The sequence below is a fragment of the Panicum virgatum genome, chromosome 5K, assembly GCF_016808335.1.
Source record: "Panicum virgatum strain AP13 chromosome 5K, P.virgatum_v5, whole genome shotgun sequence".
Lineage (NCBI taxonomy): Eukaryota > Viridiplantae > Streptophyta > Magnoliopsida > Poales > Poaceae > Panicum > Panicum virgatum.
Window position 1 is genome coordinate 56,727,559 of NC_053140.1, and position 20,757 is coordinate 56,748,315.

The 20,757-nt window shown below is 45.3% G+C and overlaps 3 protein-coding genes and 2 long non-coding RNA genes across 11 annotated transcripts; 3 read left to right on the top strand and 2 right to left on the bottom strand.

Moving 5' to 3' along the window:
* Positions 1 to 631: 631 nt before the first annotated feature.
* On the top strand, positions 632 to 2,493 carry LOC120708859. Its single transcript, XR_005689502.1, has 2 exons — positions 632 to 1,852; positions 2,383 to 2,493. It is a non-coding gene; the product is annotated as an uncharacterized LOC120708859 (long non-coding RNA).
* A 332-nt stretch (positions 2,494 to 2,825) lies between these two features.
* On the top strand, positions 2,826 to 6,091 carry LOC120708857. 7 transcript variants are annotated; one of them, XR_005689496.1, is made up of 5 exons: positions 2,826 to 3,560; positions 3,719 to 3,981; positions 4,137 to 4,213; positions 4,832 to 5,841; positions 5,877 to 6,091. It is a non-coding gene; the product is annotated as an uncharacterized LOC120708857 (long non-coding RNA). The 7 variants fall into 7 exon arrangements; XR_005689499.1 differs by having other exon boundaries at positions 3,932 to 3,981; XR_005689498.1 differs by lacking the exon at positions 2,826 to 3,560 and having other exon boundaries at positions 3,567 to 3,981; positions 4,832 to 5,182; positions 5,272 to 5,841.
* A 395-nt stretch (positions 6,092 to 6,486) lies between these two features.
* Positions 6,487 to 11,548, bottom strand: LOC120708860 (amino acid permease 4-like). The gene is made up of 6 exons (XM_039994279.1): positions 11,400 to 11,548; positions 8,316 to 8,549; positions 8,105 to 8,198; positions 7,628 to 7,991; positions 7,300 to 7,521; positions 6,487 to 7,192 (listed from the first exon to the last, which is right to left on the bottom strand). The coding sequence occupies exons 1-6, from the start codon at positions 11,461 to 11,463 to the stop codon at positions 6,755 to 6,757; spliced, it is 1,416 nt and encodes a 471-aa protein (XP_039850213.1). The 5' UTR covers positions 11,464 to 11,548; the 3' UTR covers positions 6,487 to 6,754.
* A 2,028-nt stretch (positions 11,549 to 13,576) lies between these two features.
* Positions 13,577 to 16,337, bottom strand: LOC120708861 (extradiol ring-cleavage dioxygenase-like). The gene is made up of 3 exons (XM_039994281.1): positions 15,854 to 16,337; positions 14,052 to 14,422; positions 13,577 to 13,961 (listed from the first exon to the last, which is right to left on the bottom strand). Exons 1-3 carry the CDS (start codon positions 16,244 to 16,246, stop codon positions 13,769 to 13,771), a joined length of 957 nt encoding a protein of 318 aa, XP_039850215.1. The 5' UTR covers positions 16,247 to 16,337; the 3' UTR covers positions 13,577 to 13,768.
* Positions 16,338 to 17,664: 1,327 nt separating this feature from the next.
* On the top strand, positions 17,665 to 18,769 carry LOC120708864. The gene has a single exon (XM_039994284.1). It carries the CDS (start codon positions 17,944 to 17,946, stop codon positions 18,556 to 18,558), a length of 615 nt encoding a protein of 204 aa, XP_039850218.1. The 5' UTR covers positions 17,665 to 17,943; the 3' UTR covers positions 18,559 to 18,769.
* Positions 18,770 to 20,757: the final 1,988 nt, after the last annotated feature.

Below are 20,757 nucleotides of genomic sequence, written 5' to 3' on the forward strand. Positions count from 1 at the left end.
CTGTGGGATGTACTCCACTGGTGTCAAGTCAGCATGCTCCTTAGCTTTATTCTTCCTTTTTTTGAAAAAAAAATGGTGCTAGTTTTTCACTAATGAGCTTTTGAATTTTGATACCCAATGTTTCCGACCAAATTCCATGTTGAGTGTTCAGAGAATATAAGGGGATCGTCAAAAAGGAGGGAACAAAAGGAAGCAGAGTTTGCTAGGGCACTTGCACCATCTTTTAGTAGTTTAAATGAGTTATACTGGATGCAAATTAAAAGAAATATTTATCGGTTAACTTTGATCACAAAAAAACATCTGAAATACAAATGAGGAGCAAAGTTAGTTTTTTTTAAGTAGAAGATATCCCTTCATATTCAAGTTCTTGATTTTGCATTTTTTTTCTTGATTTATTATTTTAGCAATTCAGGATGTTGATCTTATTGACGTGCCCATCCACGGCCACGTCGAGACATCAGGTGACTTCGTCAATATTTTTATATATTATTTGTGTACCGCTCGACAGTCAGCTAGGCTATCCACGATAACAAAATTAATATGTACCGTTTGATCCGTATCATGCGGTGCGTACTGAATCCGGCGTCTGGGCTCCTGCTTGCTGCGATGCTATTGGCCGGAAGGTTCTCGGCTCCTCATGTCAGTAGACACGGAAAATATCATACCCCTCCCATCTTCTCCTTTACTCCACCAGTCCACCTGAGTCTTCCTGCTGGCGTCCCCTACTCTCCTCCATGGCGCTGGCTCTCCGACCAGGACGGCGCAGGCGAGCGCTGCGCCGAGCGGGCGAGGAAGGCATGCGAGGGGCGGATAGCAGGTGCAGGCACCTGCTCCGTGCGAGCATGAATGGCAGCCGGCGGATGCGCATCAGGCGGTCCAGTGCTCTTGCTTGCAAAATAAAAACGAATTTCTATTCACTGGATCCAAATCGCCCCAACCCAAATTGAGCCTGTTGCCCTCAAATTAAGCTCTCTAACTCATCACTTCTATCTACTTCTTCTTAGGCCTCGAATCCATCTGCCCACTCTGTTCGTTCCTGTTGTGACTGCACCCTTGCCATTGCCTTGCTCCCGAGTCCCATCACGCTTCTGGCATTTGCTCTCTCTCGTGCGCTACAGCAGCGCGGCTCACCAGCGAGGGCTGCGCTGATGAGGGCCGTATCGCATTGCGCTGTCAACGGAGGCACAACTCGCTTATGAGGGTCATGCTGTGATATGGCAGTGTCTCCAGCGGGCAGCACAGGCGCGCAAGGCGGCCCCTGCCAGCACCAACGGCTGATTTGTAGCACGCGGCAAGGTCTCAGGTCTGTAGCTCCATCCGCTCCAATTCCACCTCCTGCTGTCCACATGTGTCTCATCAATGGAGGATGCACACTGTGTTTGATGATTTGCCAGTGCAAACCAAACCAATGATCTGTTCATGGAGGTGCACACCATATGTTTGATAGTTTGCCTTGGCAATGGTGAGTCGGTGAACAATCAACCATGCCCAGATTTCTGCACAGATAACAATAAAAGTGAATAGAAATGCGCTGGCACATTCAGTTTACTTGCCTTGTCTAAGGTCATAATTCTAGTTTCTAGCTCTCGGAAATTAATCATATTTTTGTAACAATAAATTTGTAATAATCTAAAAGTTTCTTGGGCATGCTCCTGTGGTAATTTTGTATCAAGTTCAGCATATTGCATGTTTGCATTTGGAAATAGACAATGATTCTTTATCCTTTAACCTTTATTAACCATGCCCTAATTTCTGCAAAAGTTTGAATAAAAAGTGACTACACATGTAGTTGGCAAGGAGTCCTATTTGATGAAAACAAGAAGGCACATTCTGTCTACTTGCATTGCCTTAGGTAATGATTCTAAATCGGAAATGAATCTTATTTTTCAAGCCATAAATTTAACAAGCTAAAAGTACCTTGGATGTGCTCATATGCCTTTCTTATGTCAACTTCAGAGCAAACCACATATTTGCATTGACTAAAGGAAAATAGTTCTTTATCCATTAGCCATTGTGATTAAGCTCACGTACTATATGTGTTTGTGACACGATATGATCTAATGTAACCATACTTCTTGACATATAATTACGGATTTTCTGACGAGGATCAATACCAGTAGTTGTAGAAAGAAATAAGACAATCATTATGATTCTTGCACCTTCTGCTATATGCTCTTGTATATCTGCATAAGAATACTTAACCATTTGACATTTACCTCTACTAAAAGCTATTATTTAACTGCAGGTGAATACTCAACCACTTGGTATTTTCCCTTTTGTATTGCAAGAAAATTTACGTAACAGCAGAAAAAAAATTCAGCTGTTGTATTTGATTTATTGATTTTGCGTAGGTATTATTGATTTAAATCCAATTGATTACAGTGTTCTTTGAGATAAAGCTCTGCCCAAGATCCTTTTGCAGTGATGTTGTACTATTAACTTTTGTGGTGACTGCTTCCAACTGAGCTGTTGTGCTTTCTGTGTAGTGAGACACCACTGTGTGCTGATGGCTAAAAGGTCTTATGTATTTAGTTCTTGCTCATGTCTTTTCTTCCTTTTTTTTTCCCACCACTCCATTTATTTACTTCACCAAGCATGATCCATATACCTCCCTGGGGAGTATGATACAAGTAGTTTTTTTATGTGTATAGTGCACCAAAGAAAACATAGCAAATTGCAAATTGACAGTTATGAAGCTACTTTTCTGGTGTTGTTTTGCAGCATTGCACCTTAACCGAGGAGGACCTTTTTATATAAGAATTTTTTTTAATTCCATTATCATAGAAAACCTTAACCGAGGAGGACCTTTTTATATAAGAATTTTTTTTAATTCCATTATCATAGAAATATGAGATAACAGTGGATATTTCCAGCAAAGATCATGGTGTTTCTTCTCTTGGACTAGGTCCAATTTTTATTTCCCAATAGAATACAATGACAAACACATATTAGCACATGTTTGGCATAGGCTTGACACATGCAGTGAGGCAATTGTTGATTACATTTTAGTGACACAAATAGTCAAGTTCAGACTAAATAGTGAACAAACCATTTTTTAGTGATGCATTCAAACAGGAATTGGATGGATCCTCGCAAAAAGTACATAGAGAGTTTGGATGAATAATGGGTGTGCACACCTGAACTCAATTGGATCTTAAAGCATCTGGAGTCATGATCTCTCTGAATTTTGTAATGAAAAAGAAGCAACATGATTGAGCTTTGGTACATAACTAAATAAAGCATTATGAAGATATGTATGGAGCTATTTGTTTTCTTTTTTGAAAGACTGATGGAGTTATTGTTTTAGGATAATAGTTCCAGCTATAGTAACTATAATAAATATCCTGATTTGGATAACATCAAGTCCAACAAATATCTTTGGATAATATTAAAAGTATAGTCGCTATTTGGATTGAACACCTTACCAATATTATTTGGTAAGGTGTTCAATCCAAATAGTTATTTGATCAGGTTCATGCTCTGAATATTCTAGACTATCTGAATTCATGCATTTGGATGTTTGGCTTGCAGACACAAGTCATTACCTGGAGGTCCAAAAGGTAAATAACTTCAAACCTACATGTTTAAATTATCGCAACATATTATATTATACAATAGATCTGTTTCTTTTCACAAATTCTTCGAGGTTATTCAATGCAGAGTCTGCAAATCTTAAATTTCGAGTCCTATCAGAGTTACTAGATGCTAACACTTTCAGATAATCTCAGTGGAAGACATACTCACAAAGATCAATGATTTTCATACTTTCTCATTGTACTCACGAGGGATGCCACTCCATAGTATTTGTAGGGATCTGTATTATCTCTTTAACATTGCACAACCTAATATGGATCTCTTTACTTAGGAAGAGTTGTGCCCAAATCCTTCATGAAATATCTTAAACCTTGATTGATGGATTTGGTTTCTGCAGGCTGCGTGGCTCATCTTGAAGAACTTAATCCACTAAACTACAAACACATGGTACAATGCTGATTGACACAATCTTTACATACCTTCTCTTCTATATGTGCTGGTGCACATAAAAGCATCCAAATCATGCCACATCAACTAATAAACCAAAAGAAATAATCCAGTTGCACTAAACATGAATAACACGAGTTGCTTTCATTTTTCAGGCTATATCACACCCGTAGGCTGATTCATACTATGGTGGTGCAGTGGCAGCTTATGGGCATATGGGCAGCATGCTATTGTAAGTGATCTTTATACATCCAGCCTGTTATGACATTAGTTTCTCCTACTCTATGGGGCTAGATGTCCTTTATCCACATTGCTATCCAGTGTTGTTCGCTACCTACTTGGTAATATAGGATGTTTTTTGAGAATGCATGTGTGGCTTGAGTATTCTGCACTGGTTAACAGGAATATCTATTAAGACAACACCCAGCATTTTTTTGATTGATCTGCCCTTGCAGTCACCTGTCAAATTTTACCGTGCTATTGACGCATTTCTGTAGCCATTTTTACTCTTCATGAGTATGTCATTGTCATAATGTCATTCTCCTGGTCGCAAAGGCTCGATTTTGCTAGCTAAAGTATACCATGCCATTGATACTTATAATTATAACCTCATACTTCCTCATTTTTTTAAATTTTGTATCGACGATGTTCTAGATGAACATGTTTCGAATGATAAGGTATTGCTCTTTCTCTTCTCAGTCCAAGCTGCTGTCCCTAATTAAGTCCAAGCAGGGTTTAAGTCCATAGTACCAATTTTTTATTGACAGTTGATGTTTCTCCATTATTGTGCATACATATTCTCAACAATAATCATTTAACTTTTATTGTCCACACCTTATGGAATGAACAGGTGTACCGTGATGTAGTCAAGCCCATAATTCAAATTATATTTCAGAGAATGAAAGAAACATGTTTTGCTTGTGGCCAAATAGGATAGTTCTTACAAGGAAGCTTATCTTATACATTATATTTTTATGCATAAATGAATTGTAGTTTGCGATAGTTTATGCTGATCCTGTCAACATCATATTGCGACCTTTTTCTGTCATTAGTATACTGGACTTTATCAACTGCTTCATGACAGAATATAGTGTTATCCTTCCTAAAAGGCCGGATAATCATGTCCATTGAAAATGCTACCAGTTGCATTTTTGTTCCATTGCCGAATATAATATACCTTTTCTACGTGCCAATTATAGAGGTTAGCAAATATTAACTGACTTATCATAATTTTTTGGACCATTTATGATCACAGTTTGAGTCATTCGCTTTTTATCTATCCATTTGCAGAACTATTCAACTTGCAACTGTGGGGATAATGTATTTCCATAGGTGCAGTTTGTGAAGCACGTTTCAACAATGCTCTTTAAATGACACTATACTACAAGATGAGTGGATCTTCAACAAACAGCCAAGAAGGTAATTCTCTTTCAAATTGATGTATATAGCATCTCATCCTCTAGCTGCGCTACTTCAACAGAGCTCTATAGTAATAGTGTAATAAGAATGAACTTAATACCAGTTAAAGAACACACTAATGTTGGTTCAGATTATGAATCTTCATAAAGATTCCCACTTTATCGATTGTAGTATCCTATAAACGTTATAGTATCATGTGAATTTGCAAGATTTAGTTGCTTCAATAGATTAATTTATATGACATACTAAACCTCAGTTTAAGGCGACAAATTTTGTACTAATAACATCTAGAATATCTAACTGAAATTTCTGGAGTGGATACAGTTTAGTCCCTTTTGTTTATTTGTAATACCTGAAGCTTCATCATATGGTCATGACAATGGGATGACAAGGGGCTCATGCGAGAAAATGAGCCAAAAAATTGGTAAACTAACATACCAGGTGCGTATTCATTGTACTGCCTTCTTAATTCGCAGTCCCTCCAATAGCACAACAAGGCATCGAGACCTTCCCAAGTGAAGCAAGTGGGAAATACAATGTCATTCCCAAGACCCCAATCCATTTCCTGTTTCTGTGTCTCTACTTATGTATGTTTGTAAAACTATGAACCTGTATATAATTAGATATCTACAACTGTACTCACCAGTCAATGGAAATATTGTTCATATTATTAGTTTATACTGCCAGGTCATAATCCCATTGTCTATGCAGCATACAGAATGTTCTGCACAAATCATACCAACATGTAATAATACTTATAAATAAACTTATTATCTGACATATCTAAAAAAAACTACAAAACGGTAGCGCGCGCAAAATACTCGTCAAGTTATACCGATCCAATCTCTCGATGCTACTTATAAAGTAGGGTGTGTGAGTTTTAGAGGTGAGTTTGCATCTATGTGCGCAGTCTGTGTCTGTAGTGTATTTTCAAGAAAAAGTTCTTACCTTCTTGAGAGCCCATTTGAAACGGTTGGGGCGAGACCCATGACAAAAAGGAAGAAATAAAAGACTCGAACCGGAGACCTTCAGTGTGTTAGACTGATGTGATAACCAACTACACCACAAAACCATCTCTCTTATCTTGAGCTTCTAAAAATATATCTATTAAAATAATTTATTAGCTGGGCTTCCCATCGAGTGTACACGATAAAGCACTCGTGCAATACACATAAATCTAGCCAGATAACTTACAGACATTCTTAGTTGTTCCCAAATCAATACGCTAAATATCAAGCAGTACAGTACTACAGGCGGCGGCGCATACATCCAAAAGTATGATCGGTCAGTTGCACGCGTCACGTGTATGTCTGCCATCGCGCGCCCATCAGGTCAGGTCTGAATGCGCTTCCATTCAGAGCTGCGTCTGGAAGATGGTGACGTGGCCCAGGCGCTGCACCATGTCGGCGACGGAGCCCACGGCGGCGAGCAGCGACACCACGAGCGCGCCCACGTTGAGCGCCTGCAGCGCCACCCACTTGCGGCTCCCCGGCGCCACCCTCGCCTGCGCGATGTACATGGTCACCGGGAAGTAGACCGTCAGCGGCCAGAAGGCGATGGCGCCGAGCAGCCCCAGCACGGCGTTGAAGAAGGGCAGCATCAGCGACACCACCGTCGTGGCCGCCACGAACGCCGTGCGCACCACCAGCTTGCACAGCGTGAACCGCGCCGCGCGGCCGCCGCCGCCGGCCAGGGGCAGGCGCACCGCGTACTCGTGGTGGAAGAAGCCCGACTCCGGCCACCGCGCCGCCAGCCACTTCTCGTAGCACGCGAAGATGGGCTGCGCGAACACCTGCAGAATTGAAGAAAACATTACGCTCAACGCTCATCATCACACGCATACTCCTACGTACTGTGCGAAACAGCCAATAAGCAGCACACGGTCATGATCATCGTCACCTGATAAGCTCCGACCAAGTGGATGACCACGGCGACGTTGGCGACGTCGACGAGCCAGAACGGCTCGTCGAAGCCGGTAAGCACGTTCCCCGGCGCGGCGTTGCCGAAGGCCGCGTACCCGATGCAGCCGAGCGACACGTAGAAGATGGTCGTCACGCCGATGCCGTAGAAGCTCGCCCTCTTCATCGTCACGTTCTCTGACGGCGGCGACTTCACGGTGTCCTGCAGATCAACGGAGAAGCGAGCGATGCCAGTGTTACTCTGTCTCCAGTCTCCACCATGGACATTAGTGGCACTGGCAGGCATGTGCAAGAATATATATATGTACCTGGATTTCTATGAGGAGCATGGAGTAGGTGTACGCGAAGGCGATGTTCCCGAGGGCCTGCAGCGAGTGCCACGTCTTGGTCGACGCCGACACGCCGGCGGCGGCGCTGATCTTGACGCCGAGGAGGGTGCCGTGCGCCGCGTGGTTGGACGCGACCTTGGCGGCGCTCAGGAACAGCCCCACCACGGAGTAGGTGCACGACATGACGGCGGCGACCACCGAGATGAGCGTCAGCTTCTCCAGGCTCGGGAACTGGGACAGCACCACCTCCACGAGGCCGAACACCACCATGTACATCGTCCCCGACGAGGCGCACGCCGCGTCGTGGCCCCTGTGGTGGTGGCAGTCCGTGCGCACGACGGCCCTGTACATGCGCCCAACAAACTTTGTTCAGACTAGATCGATCATCGATGCGCCCCCACTGCACATTCATTTTCAGAGATTTCATCCAGGATTCAGGCTATTAGAGATAGTTACATGATGCTTGTGGCAGTGGTGATGGTGTAGCCCACCATCGTCCCCCAGAGGATGGCATACTGTGCGAGTCCGCACACCACCACATCTCTAGGCCCTACACATGATGGATCATCAGATTCAGAGCAATATTGTCAGTTATCGCAATCAGGAACATGCTTCCAGCGTCCAAGAAATTCAGAAAAGTCCTATGATTTGGACACTTATTGGTTACCGAGGCATGATCGGACGACGTCCATGTAAGTGTGGTTCCGCTTGCCGTGGACGGGGTCCGGCGTGCGGTAGCAGTCGGACAGGAGGACGGCGGTGTAGTAGGTGATGTAGGCGCACCCGATGAGGGCGATGGGGCCGAGGACCCAGCCCATCTGCGCCACGCTCCACGGCAGGGCGAGCACGCCGGAGCCGATCACGGCGGTGATGGCGTGCGTCGTCGCCGTCCATACCGTTCCTGTAAATATCCAGGTCACTAGGTCAGTTACCATCGTTCACCTTCTGATAGAATGCAGAACAGAACACCGTGCTGGACGCTGCAGAAAGAAGCTTGTTAGTATTTGCGATCTCTGAACATTTTTCAGTAGAAAGATTTGGATACAGCAGTGAAGCCATCATGAAAACACTTTCAAGTGCGTTACGTTTGCTAGTCAACTCAGGACTCCTTTTTCCCACCAGGTAAGTCGCCATCATTTTCGATCATTTTTCGTAAAAAAAGTTGAGCAAAGCGAGCCCATTGATATACTGCTCATGCGCTGGATACCATTACATAAAGCAAAACCAACTGAACAACCAGTGTATAGTGTATGTGTATATAAGCTACTAATCATAGCCCATGTGTTGATCGTCACGCAGCGCCCTCTCAGTTATTGGCTTCCAAGTTCCAAGCACTACCAAAGTAGCAGCAATTATACAACCAAAGCATGCTTATAAGAAAGTTAAATAGCTAAAGCAAGATTTGCCCGTGTTGCTCGTGTTATATTAGCTCAACTGGAGCTGCACAAACTTCACTCTTTTGAGCAACGTAAGCATGCACCTGAGAAGAAAAACTTCACTCTTTTGAGCAACCTGAGTATGTGGAGTATGATGTGGCACCCAACAACCTTGCAACAGTTGAGAATTCAGGTATTTGCTTCCAGGCATAAACTAGTCAAACTCACAAGCCAATAAGACCCCGTAAGGCAATAACGGAACATCATCTCACCAACAGGCGCATCCATACAGATTCTGCACTTCACCAGCCAGTGTTCAGGACGGCTCAACTGTCCAGTCATACTCACAAACTCTGTCCAGGCCCACAAATCCACAATGGAGCACTCCAAATGCACTTAGCTATATATGTGCTATTTTGATGCCCTGAAAGCTATTTGAAGAATTACGATTCCTGATGAAAGTGGAGAGAGCACAACTTGCAGGTTTCCAGCCATCCATTCATCACCCAATGATGGCCCACGCTAAACACTTTCTGATAGACTATTACAGATTCCAGATGAATAATTTTCTCCATTCTTTTCGGGACTCCAATAAAACAGTAGGATACTGATTGCAACAACCATCTAATGACATGATCTCACACGGCACTATGCCTGAATATAATCCTGGAGGACTAGTATTGGCAACTGGAACTGTGTAGCAGCAGAATGACACTAAATACCTCATCACTTCTTGTTCAAGGGTATGTTAAAGGTAGTGGCTGCCAAGTCACTGGCATTTTGGATCTTGCAAGGAACCCAGTGGCTGGAACCAACTGGTAGCAGACACAGGACCCAGTTCCTGCATCAATACTATGCCACTAACGCTCTTCCAATCTTCTTAAAGGTGTGGTAACAGAAGCCTCACTCAATGTTATGTCGCATTTTCAGGTGCTGGCTAGCTTTATTCAGTTATACAGTATGCCACATTTTCTGGTGCTAGCTTTATTCGATTATACTATGCAAAAGTGCCTGTTTTTTTAGATAATGATGCAAAAAAAAAAGAATATATACTTTGTAGTCATCTTCAGTATCACGGTGCTATTTCAGAGAAAATTGATACGCTCAAGGAAAGTTCAATCTCGTTGAGTCACGCTTGCAAAGCATGGCAGGTCAGGGAAACTGAGATCAGGATGGAAGTTCATAATTTTGGCGAGGTTTCAAAACTGTGACCATCATAAGCAAAATTGGTTTTGTTTCCCTGAATATGTTCAACTAGATTTCTTGATCGTATACTAACACACCGTTTGACTCAAATTTTAAACTTTGCCATTCTTATATTAATATAAAAACGAGAGTCTCAAATTTCTACATTTAGCAAGATGTTGGCGTCAGATCTAAGCTGGGCCCTTCACTCTAACTATTATGCCATGTATATATTACTACTACTTTTTAAAACCAAAGAAACTAAATATTGCATTGCCACTGTTTATTTGTTCTGATTTTGTAAATAAATAGCCTTTCTAGTTTAATTAGTGACATGGGCCTCACTGCAAGATGGTTCCTCCCTTTTTAACCATTGTATCCGGACCTCTCAATGGTTCATAAAATCTCCAAGCACCGCATAAGTTTTGCAGGTAACAAATGTCAAAAGGATTAGCTTAGATTTTGAATGATGGAGATCTATTTGTGTCCATCTTCGTATGAGGTACTCATATTTTTCCGGATAAAATGGAAATTGAATTCATTCAAGTTTTATCTATGCCCATGCTCTATCAACCTCGCCTTGCTAGTATTTTTTTTAATTAAGAAAGACGAAGATCCAAACAGGGAATGAGAAGGGTCCGATGTCTGAATGACATGCAAGAGAACTGAATGCTTCCTAAGTGCTGACAACTGAAAGCTTCACGGCTCCTCGGTCAAAACTCAAAAGGGAGAAAGATGGCTCATGCTCCTATCCAGATTCCAGAGTAAGAAATGACATGGACGTGTCGATCTACTGGCTACTGCCATGTATGATCCCGAGCAGGAAGCACACACATGGCGAGTGTCTGGTAATGGCAGGAGGTCGCTGTAGATGGTAACGGTCTTGCTAGAAAACTTCTAACATGAAGCATGAACTATATTCTGCACTTCTAGCGTCTCTCGTATGTTCCTACCACTTCCTATGGATCTATTGTTCGAAGAAAAAAAAATCTACGGATCAGAGGCATGGAGAAATTCACGTCTCGGCAGTACGGGGACACGCCGGAGGCCGCGGACTGCCATACGAAAGCATGGCGGTGTTGACGAAGGCAGATAAATGATGAACAGAGACCAAAATTCAGAGGCTACAGAGCTCGATGGGAATTGGGACGCGTACAGGTATAAGAGGGAGCAAGTGCAGCGCCCAATACCTGTTCTGACGCGGCCATCGTCGTCGACCTCCACCTCCTTCCTCTCGACCTTCTCCACGTCCATCTGTCCCTTCTCTCCCTCTCTTCTCTCTCTCTCTCTCTAGAGCTGAAGGCTGTCTCTGGCAGCGATGATGGGCTCGGTGCGCGGCCGCTATATATAGAGGTGGCGAGCGTTGCACCTGACCAGCCTTTCACTGTACATTCATTCTTTTAATGCAGGGGTGTCCTCACGAAACCCTACGAGTTCTAGGTAGGGCTCAATAAGATCAGGTATACGGTCGTACGCGTACGTAATTTATGGAAATATTTGTTCACATTTTTTCTTTTCCATTTATGTTCCCCGAGCATGAATGGAATGGAAAAAATTTGCTTGGGAGGACTTGTACCGACTCCAGTTTCATCTATTTTGTGCCAGCAGAGGAGCTGTATAATGTGACGTTTTGTCAACCGAAGTAAAAATAAACTAGAAATTAAACGAAAATATTTTTTCCTTCACCAGTGAAATCACAGTCATAAATTTCAAAGTAGGACCACTAAAACCTGGCGTATTCATTCGAGAAACTAGTACCGTAGCACATCTTCAACAATACAGTAATATATAGTTGCACAAAAGACAACCTCTGTCCTCCGACCTTTGCTTGCTCGCTAGTCGCTACAGAAATTGAATAATTTTTTATGTGAAATGTGTCTAAAATTTCTGTAAAATTCATTAGTTCCAACTTCCAAACGTATCGTAGAAACAAATAGAATCAATACGTGTAGGATTATTTTAACCTTACATTCTCCAAAATGTTATGCACCCACACATTTTTATTTTTGAAGTAAAAAACAAAAGAAGATCCATGCAGTGAAGGCTTTTCTTGGAGTGGGAAACAAATTAAAGCTGCCTTGCGACTCAGACTCTCATCTTCTAGTCTTGTAGTACTAACCTATAGAGAAAGAAAAGAAAGGGAGCACTTTGAAGGCATATGCCGCACATGCATGAGCTTCCAAAAAAGGGAAATATACTTCGTTTCGTAAAGCCGGTTCGCCACGAGAGCACCCACACCCTGCAAAACTGCGCTGGAGACCAATTGATGTGCCATCGTGCGGTCACCCATCTCTTGACGCCACTGAAAGTGTTTTAGGTACACTCTTAGCGCTTGGCACTTAGAACATAGATAACTACCCCTTGCAGTACGCCATGAATCATGTCGTAGCTCGTATTTACACTTTTACAGTGGTGCGATCTCCTTCACCCAAGTGGTCTCTCAAGTCTTAATTTGGCCCCGGTGCGTGCTCCTTTTGGTTGGTGGATCACCCCATCATTCAGCAAAAACTAAGTGTAAGAAAAAGGTAAAGCTGATATCTTTTTGTAGAACATCACTTCGAGACCTACTAGTATAAAGCGACCACACGCTACACCCGACAGAGGTTAAACTCTGTCCGTGCATGATTTTAACCCGCACGGCCGCACCTCACCTCTGCCCTACTTACGTTGCCAAGCAGATCGTCTCAACGATAGATTTTGTTGTCTGCGTGTTCCACTCGATCACATCAGCTGATCAGCGTGTGGAAATTGCTTTGTGCAGGCGTCCGGCTGCCGGTATTCCGAAACCGTCGAATCGAATCGGTTGTGCACGCCGTATCCGAGAGCGAGGGGGAGAACACAGCAGCGCAAAACAGCTAAGGCTACGCTAGTATACCCTTGCACGTGTCGACGTGGACGACGGTGGACGAGGTGGTGCAGTGCTCCCGCAACTGAACTGATCGCGAGGCTGGAGGCGACCACGCTCGAAACGGCGCAGCCGCCAATGCACGGATGACATGCCGCCGTTGCTTCGTCGGCAGGTCTAGGATCACGAAAGCAAGGGACCTTTAATTTGTGAGATCACTGGCCACTGGAGGTCTGGAGACTGGAGCAAGGCAAAGCCAAAGCGGCCTTTTGCTCGGAACAAACGATTGTCATCAGGTCAGATTCCGTGTTTCATAGCCCAAATGCGCAACAACTTTGCCTGTACAGATATACAGTAGCCTGTAGGCAGGCCAATGGGAAAGTTCCTTTCCTGTGTGCGTGTGCCAGCCACATGACAACAGTATGCCGAAGCGTCAGGCCGTGGGCGCAGTTGGGCTAGATCGGCCTTTCGGGGAGGACGGCCCAGTTCGGGTAATCGAGTCCAGGGAGCACAAGAAACATCTGTATGCCAAACTCCAGAGAGCTTATTTTCTGAAATAATAAGCCACCTCACTGAATGATACAATCAAACATTATCTCTGATGCATACAATGCTACAAGCGTGCGTATACTGTACACGACCACGGATGGTAGATATGGTTCGCACTTCACAATCATTCAGCAATTGGCAGCTACCAACGGCACGACCCGGCCGTCAGTTGTTTGCGGAGAACCTGTAGGAAGCGTAGGAGAGCGAGACGTTGGTCCAGCTCTGGTGGATCTGCTCCGCCCTCGCGCCCTCCCCGGCGGCGCCCAGCGCGACGTGCAGCGGGTAGAAGTGGTCCGGCCACGGATGCGCCACCCTCCCGTGCGGCGCCTTCTCCTCGTACCGGTTCACGTCATCGTGCCTGCCCAAGGCCACCGGGAATCATCAGCAGGAGCACATCACCGGCTCAGCTCCGAGCGCCGGTCAGTTTCGCCTTTTCTTTTAGTATTACCTTCCGCTGAGGAGCGCGTCCTTGAGCCAGGCGTCGAATTCGACGGCCCACTGTGCCACGGGCGCGTCCATGGGCCCCATCTTGCGGAGGTTGTGGGTGGCGCTGCCGGAGCCGAGGACGAGGACGCCCTCCTCCCGCAGCGGCGCCAGCGCCCGTCCGAGGTTGTAGTGGTAGGCGCCGTCGCGGTCGGTCTGCACCGAGAGCTGGAACACGGGGATGTCGGCGGCCGGGTACATGAGCATCAGCGGCACCCACGCGCCGTGGTCCAGCCCGCGGCTGTGGTCCTCCTTCACGGGGCCGAACCCGGCGCGCTCCAGGAGCTCCTTGGTCCGAAGGGCCACGTCCGGGGCGCCGGGGGCGGGGTACTTGAGCTGGACGAGGAAGGACAGTGGCAAACAGTTGATTCAGGATCAAAGAGGGGAGAGTTCAGATTTCAGAGCAATTCCATTCAAACTTTCAAAGCATGCTCATGATTTTTGTCAAGTTTCCATATCCATCATCGACGACTCTAGGGCATGTTGGCCAAAAGGCCATAGGCAAAGGCGATGCCAAATTGGCATTGACGAGATTTGCAATGGCACCTAAACATTTTTCTGATTAATGATTATTATATTAGCTATGAACCTACCTACTCAAGGATCAAGAGTACTAGTATCTAGAAGCATAGACTGTCGACCGATAGTTAAAATAAGTTGGTGACCCTAAAGCTGAGTTGAAACTTAGAGGTTAAACAAACACCCAAAGAGACCTATGAGAATGAATGCGCTAAACTAAGCTTACACGCTAAAAAATACCAAAGCCCCCATTTTCAAATGACCTCAAACCTAACAAGTATGATACCTCAACCGCTATCCAAATTATAGAATTATGGTAGAATGCAAAATGCTAAAGTACAGTAGTACTTGTGCTGATTTTTTGTATAAAAATGTGTTGAGTTTGCAACAAAATAGTAGCTAAACTATATATTATTAGTTTAACTTCTGCCTGTGAAATAGAGATACAATACAACCATAGCAAAAGGACATCTTACTTGCAAAGGTCCTTTTCATGTTTTCGATTTTGAGATGGTAAAATAATTAACTAAATGCAGAGTGGTGGCAGGCTGGTCGACTAATGACTAATCTAATCAATCCAGGAAATGCTAGTGCCACCTTACCTACTTCAATTTGCATAAATATAGCATCATAGCCATGAAGAATAATGTCGTGATTTCTGCTGCTGACAAGCGGGCCTATATGCTTACGTAGCCCATGTAACACCAGAGTAGGTGAAATTTAGGCCAGCGAGATGTCTGCATCTTCTAGTTTTGCTGTAAACTAATATCAACCGATGACAGAGCCCAGTTGCTCAGCCGCAGGGCATGCCAACAACTTGCACAATGGACCCATGAATCTGACACTGCACATGGCAAATGCAGCATATTTTTATCTTTGTTTAAGACAAACAAGCACAGCGAGATCTTTGATCTGGAGATATGACAAATTCCCCATTTCTTCGCCTGCAGAGCTGATGATCTGCTAGGTAACTCAAAAGCATAGGCCATCTTTGTTTAGCCGAACCATTTCAACTACGGGATGCAACAATGAACTGCTAAAATCGTATAATCCAGTGTCATCGGCCGTTGTACGCGAGTATGGGAGCTTCCAATTTTGACTTCTTCCTATGCGAAATCGCGAGCAAATCAGAAGCCAATTTCGACACGCCCCGTCATCTCAAACCAGAGGATTCCCATTCCCCCAACAGAATCGGGATTCGGGAGGAAGAGAGGGCCGCCGGAGAGGAAAAGAGGTGGGGGATCGGACCTGGTACATGGGCTTGGGGAAGCCGTAGAAGTCGTGGATGGTGTCGTTGGTGCCGCGGATGACGTTGACCGCCGGCGTGGCCGTCTCCCAGTGGCCCGAGACGACGAGGATGGCGCGCGGCGGCCGGTCCCCCGCGACCCTCGCCGGCAGCCACGACTTGAAGAAGTGCCGCGCCGGGATCGCCTCGTCGATGGAGAGCGTCGGCGAACCGTGCGACAGGAAGAAGGTGTCCATGGCCGGGCCGCGCGCTGGTCTCTCCTCCTCCTCCTCGGCGCCTGCGTCTGGCCTCGCGATGTCGCCGCGCCGCTCCTGCCTCTCCTCCTCCTCCCGCGTCGCGTGCCGCGCGTCTGGTTTGGGTCTCCCTCTGCCAGCTCGGGCCTGGCTCTGCCCCATTAATCCCGCTAGGCTTGCTATCGCGCGCGTGCGTCGCGTTTGGTCTGAAAAATTGTTTTGGTCAGCTGGTGCTGGTGGTGGTGGACGGACGGAGACGGAGGAATCTTCTATGGCCTTCACCGGAACTGGTTCCGTTTGCCGGCCCACGTCGTCGTGTGGTCACTGCCGGGTAAGCAATGACGCACGGCCGCGTATTTTAGTCGACCCCGCTAACGAGGAAACAAAGCGGATTTTGTTAGACGGGCCTTTTCGCCGGGCCGGTCTTCCATGGGCTTGCAACTGGGCTGGAGCTAGGGCACCTCCTCTGCTTTTTTTTTGAAAGAAACCTCCTCTGCTTTTACTGGGTCCACTAAGGAAGAGAAAGGAGAGGGGAAAGGAAAACGGAATCACTACTAACTGACAACCAAGTCTACCAGAATTCAGACGGCTGGGTGAAAAAACATCGCTCAAAAAAAACACGCCCCTTCCCCGCAGCCGCCGCCAGGCCCTTCAGCCGCCGCCAGGCCCTCCCACGCTGCCCCCTCTGCCCCCTCCTCGCCCCTCCTGTGGCCTCGCCGCCGGTTGGAAGAGGAGTGGGGATCAATCCTTTTCTTATATCTGTTTAAAGAATTTTTACATCTGTTTAATTTCTTTAGAGTTTGGTTCTCCAGCGACATCGACAAGGTGGTGGCAATGATGATGCTTTAGAATAAGGTCTCTCCGGCCTTTCTCTACCTCGACGATGTCCGTTCTGGCGTTGACGATGGTCAAGTGAGAGTTAGTTCTACAAGATCTGAAGGTTCTCTCAAGATCTTTGCAGTTGGTTTGTCAGTCAGAAGATGCAGTTGGTTGTCCTTTGTTGTGGCGATTTCGACCTCTTCTTTCGATCTATTCGGCGGCAAGATCCGGTTTCTTTAACCCTCTGTTTTGGTGGTGAAGGATTGCAAACTTGTGTTGGTTGGGGTGTTCCCCAGCCGATGTTCTTTCAGCGGTTACTAGATCTCGTTGCAAATAGTGAGTGGTTTTTGCAATCTTTAAAGTCTTGTGTGGCGATGACGTTTGCGGGTGTTCCTTTCTCTTACCGTTTTTTCAGTGTATTTTTCAAGTTCTGCTGGACGACGAACAATCGGATGAAGAAGACGACCAGAGAACTCTTCGGTGTAATTTTATTTTCTTTATGTCGTCTTGTTGTACTACCAATTATTTTTTTTGATATGAATCAGATATGAGACACTTTTATGGTGTTTTACTCAAAAAAAATCTACTAGAATTCCAATCTCAAAAAAAGACTACCAATTCCCGAGAAAGGAAGAGCTTGAACGCCCTGGCATATACGCCACGGCGCGGTCCCCCCACAGGCAACCAAGTCCACCATAGTACGTCGCAGTTGAGGTCAGGTCACGGGTCTTCCGAGTTAAGACAGAGAAGGGTATCTTCCACCATTAGTCAACCATATAGATGATCAAGTTGTACTTGGACGGCGACCGAATTTATGTCCATTGTCACGAACGTCTTCGATCCGTCAATTTCCTTCAAGACCTTAGCCTCCAATTCGTCAAGAATTCAAGATCAGCTGCTTCAGAATTGCTCGCTAGTCCATCCTGGCTGCAGGCCTGCAGTGTATAAAAGCTCCTCTGCTACCTCATCGTCAAGAAGAGCTAAGCCAGTTCAGGAGGAACAACAATCAGGTAGGTAGCAGCAACGGATCATCAGTCGCCATGGCGGCCACGAGTGCTGCCAAGAGCCTGCTGCTCTGCTTGGCAGCAGTCGCCTTTCTTCACCACCTCCAGTTTCAGTCCCCGGCTGTAGCCGCAACATCGCTCGGCAAAAACGGGAGCAGGGCCGGCGGCGGCCACGGGAGGACCCTCAGCCTCACGCTGTACCAGCAGGAGACCATCAACAAGACCGGGTACATCGTCGTCGACGGCGTGGCCGGCGCGGGCGTCAGCGAGACCACCACGCCGTTCGGCACCATCTACGTCTTCCGCGACGACCTCACGGTGCGCGCCGACCGGGCCTCCCCGGTGGCCGGCGTCGCGGAGGGGAGCTCCATCACCACCACCCTCGACGGGCTGCAGAGCCTGTCGCTGGGCAAGATCACCGTCGACCACGCCGGCCACCGGGGCTCCGTGTCCGTCCTCGGGGGCACCTACAACACCAAGCCGTCCGACTACCCCGTGGTGGGCGGCACCGGCGACTTCGCCTACGCGCTGGGCTACGTCCGGTCGACGCCGGTGGACCTGCGGGGACGAACGGTGACGTACAAGACGGAGCTTCACTTGTACTGGCCGCCGTACGCCCACTACGCTCCTGTTCCACACAAGCCCGTGTAGACTATATAGTATACGTGAATACGCATCATCTACGCCGTTCTAAAAAATCTCTGGTCCTACTGTATTTTTAAAATTAAAGTAAGTATATATGTAGGAGTATAGAATTTGCATTGATAGTAGCAGTATATATACGGTGGTGTATTTTTTTTTTCTATTTTTTGGATCGAAATAAAGGAGCAGCGTGAGCGTATGCTTTTCTCTTTCCTTTTTACCGCGGAGTGTAAAAACAAGCGGAAGGAGTCAACCTCAAAGCAGGGTTTGGTGCGGAGGTAATGCAGCCGCCATCGAAGTTGACGAGGTTGATCCTCGCTCGGCGACGTCCGGGCACACCAGGCGCAGGGACGGCAGGAGCCAGGATACGTCAGCTATACGGACGGCAACACGGTCACGTTCTTTCGAAGGTGAAGGGTGTCCAGCGAGCAAGGGAATAATGCCGTCACCTTGTCGAGCAAAGAAATGAGATGGAAGATGTGGGGCAGGGGCCATTCTCCCTCGCTCTGCACGTGGCTGGCCGCCACCTCCTACACGTTCTGGTTGCCAATTTAGCTAGCTATGAAGTTTGAAGAGAAATGAAACTAACTACTAGTCTACTAACTACTGGTCTTAGGGTTTATTTGGAAGAGTTAAAATTTAGCATCTATTAGAACTGCTTTAGTCTGAACACTACAAGAAATTGCTAGTGAAGGACACGCTAGCTAGTAAAGCTATGGTCCATATTGCTCTAATATTATCCACCCATAATCTATGCTTCAAGGGGCAAAAATTGCCACAAGTACCAGCCGGTGCTACACCTTCAGTCCAATACTTTGCACCTCAACTACCTTTTTCTCTCTTTTTCTGCACCTCTTTGGTAAGCACGTTGCAGCTGCCATTAGTACTCATAATCTTACTAAATTTTTTAAATCTTAGCTAAAGTTTAACAAACTCTATTTCACTTCTGTTTGGATGGACCAGCACTAAAATTTAGGACTTCTGGATATTAGTACTTGAATCCAAACACCCCCTTAGTCTACACAACTTTTTTCCAAAATTGTGCAATAACAAAGATCTAAGATTATGCAGGTCTGTAGTAACTTTAAGATAATGTGTTATAGTTGAATATTGAAGGTGTAGTTGCTTATACTATTTTTACATGAGAGATATATAGGTAGTGTTGCATAGGATTTTTGCTGATATGTCAAGCAATTAAATAAGAGATGGAGATGGGCATTGCTACGGTACTCCTATTACCTCCTAAGAGGTAAGAGGTTGAATAAATCTGGACCTTTAAATTTTAGAGGAAAGAAGCCAATTAATTAAATGTAAAAATGATTTTACATGCCGTTTCAGTTAGCATGCATGCACGCAGGGAATCTAGCGTGGGCTGGGACCTTTTTTACTCGGAGGTGGTTCATTTTCAATCTACTGCACGCATGTTACATTTAGTTGTTGTCACGTTAGAATAAAAAAAGTGTAAAAACATGTCGTATTTTAATTAGATCTATTTTTTCTGATGACTTGGAGAAAAATTAGATAGACTGATTCCATCATATATGTACCCTTTCAAAAAGAAACAAATCACGCATATCTTTCAAAACAATTGCCATGTATATAACAAAAAGATGACATCCATGTGACATGCATATCACCTATCTATTATTTTCATTGGAAATAAAAAATGCACCTTTTGCTAATTACAAAATATTTCGCCTATAATAGATCTTAATTGTAAGATGACATGTTGCGACAGGCAAAATCAGCAAATGGGTGTATGACGTGATTTGAGCTAGGGATATGACTGGCTAGGTGAATTCTTTTCTACCAAATCCATGTCATGAGATAGGGTTTGCAAATGTCGTGTGATTAGAGGGGAAAAGAGCAAACGTGTGATGTGATTTGAGCTAGGAGATGATTGGTCAGGTGATGGGAAAAAATAGAAATATTAGATCTCAACTAATCATGCATGGAAGTTGGATCTAATTCTCTACTTTGGATTTAAAATAAAATTATAACTATTACCTCATAGGAGGTAATATAACCTTAGATCAACGGTCCACAATCATTTCGGTGTACCGTAGCAAACCCCGATGGAGATACAAACGTTATACTTGCACAGATACAACTTAGACGCGGAAACCAGCTGAAAGCACATACATTGTTTCATAACCGTTGACATATTGTATAACAGAAAAATAAATTTGGTAAAATAACCTTATAATA

What these genes read in the sequence shown, in the direction of transcription:
- LOC120708861 (XM_039994281.1), bottom strand. Translation starts at nt 16,246, where the DNA reads ATGGGGCAGAGCCAGGCCCGAGCTGGCAGAGGGAGACCCAAACCAGAC. An exon ending in TCCCCAAGCCCATGTACCAG is followed by an intron (nt 14,423 to 15,853) that starts GTCCGATCCCCC and finishes TTCCTCGTCCAG; the next exon opens with CTCAAGTACCCCGCCCCCGG. An exon ending in GACGCGCTCCTCAGCGGAAG is followed by an intron (nt 13,962 to 14,051) that starts GTAATACTAAAA and finishes GGCCTTGGGCAG; the next exon opens with GCACGATGACGTGAACCGGT.
- LOC120708864 (XM_039994284.1), top strand. Translation starts at nt 17,944, where the DNA reads ATGGCGGCCACGAGTGCTGCCAAGAGCCTGCTGCTCTGCTTGGCAGCA.
- LOC120708860 (XM_039994279.1), bottom strand. Translation starts at nt 11,463, where the DNA reads ATGGACGTGGAGAAGGTCGAGAGGAAGGAGGTGGAGGTCGACGACGAT. An exon ending in TGCTCCTCATAGAAATCCAG is followed by an intron (nt 7,522 to 7,627) that starts GTACATATATAT and finishes GTTGATCTGCAG; the next exon opens with GACACCGTGAAGTCGCCGCC. An exon ending in ACTTGGTCGGAGCTTATCAG is followed by an intron (nt 7,193 to 7,299) that starts GTGACGATGATC and finishes TCAATTCTGCAG; the next exon opens with GTGTTCGCGCAGCCCATCTT.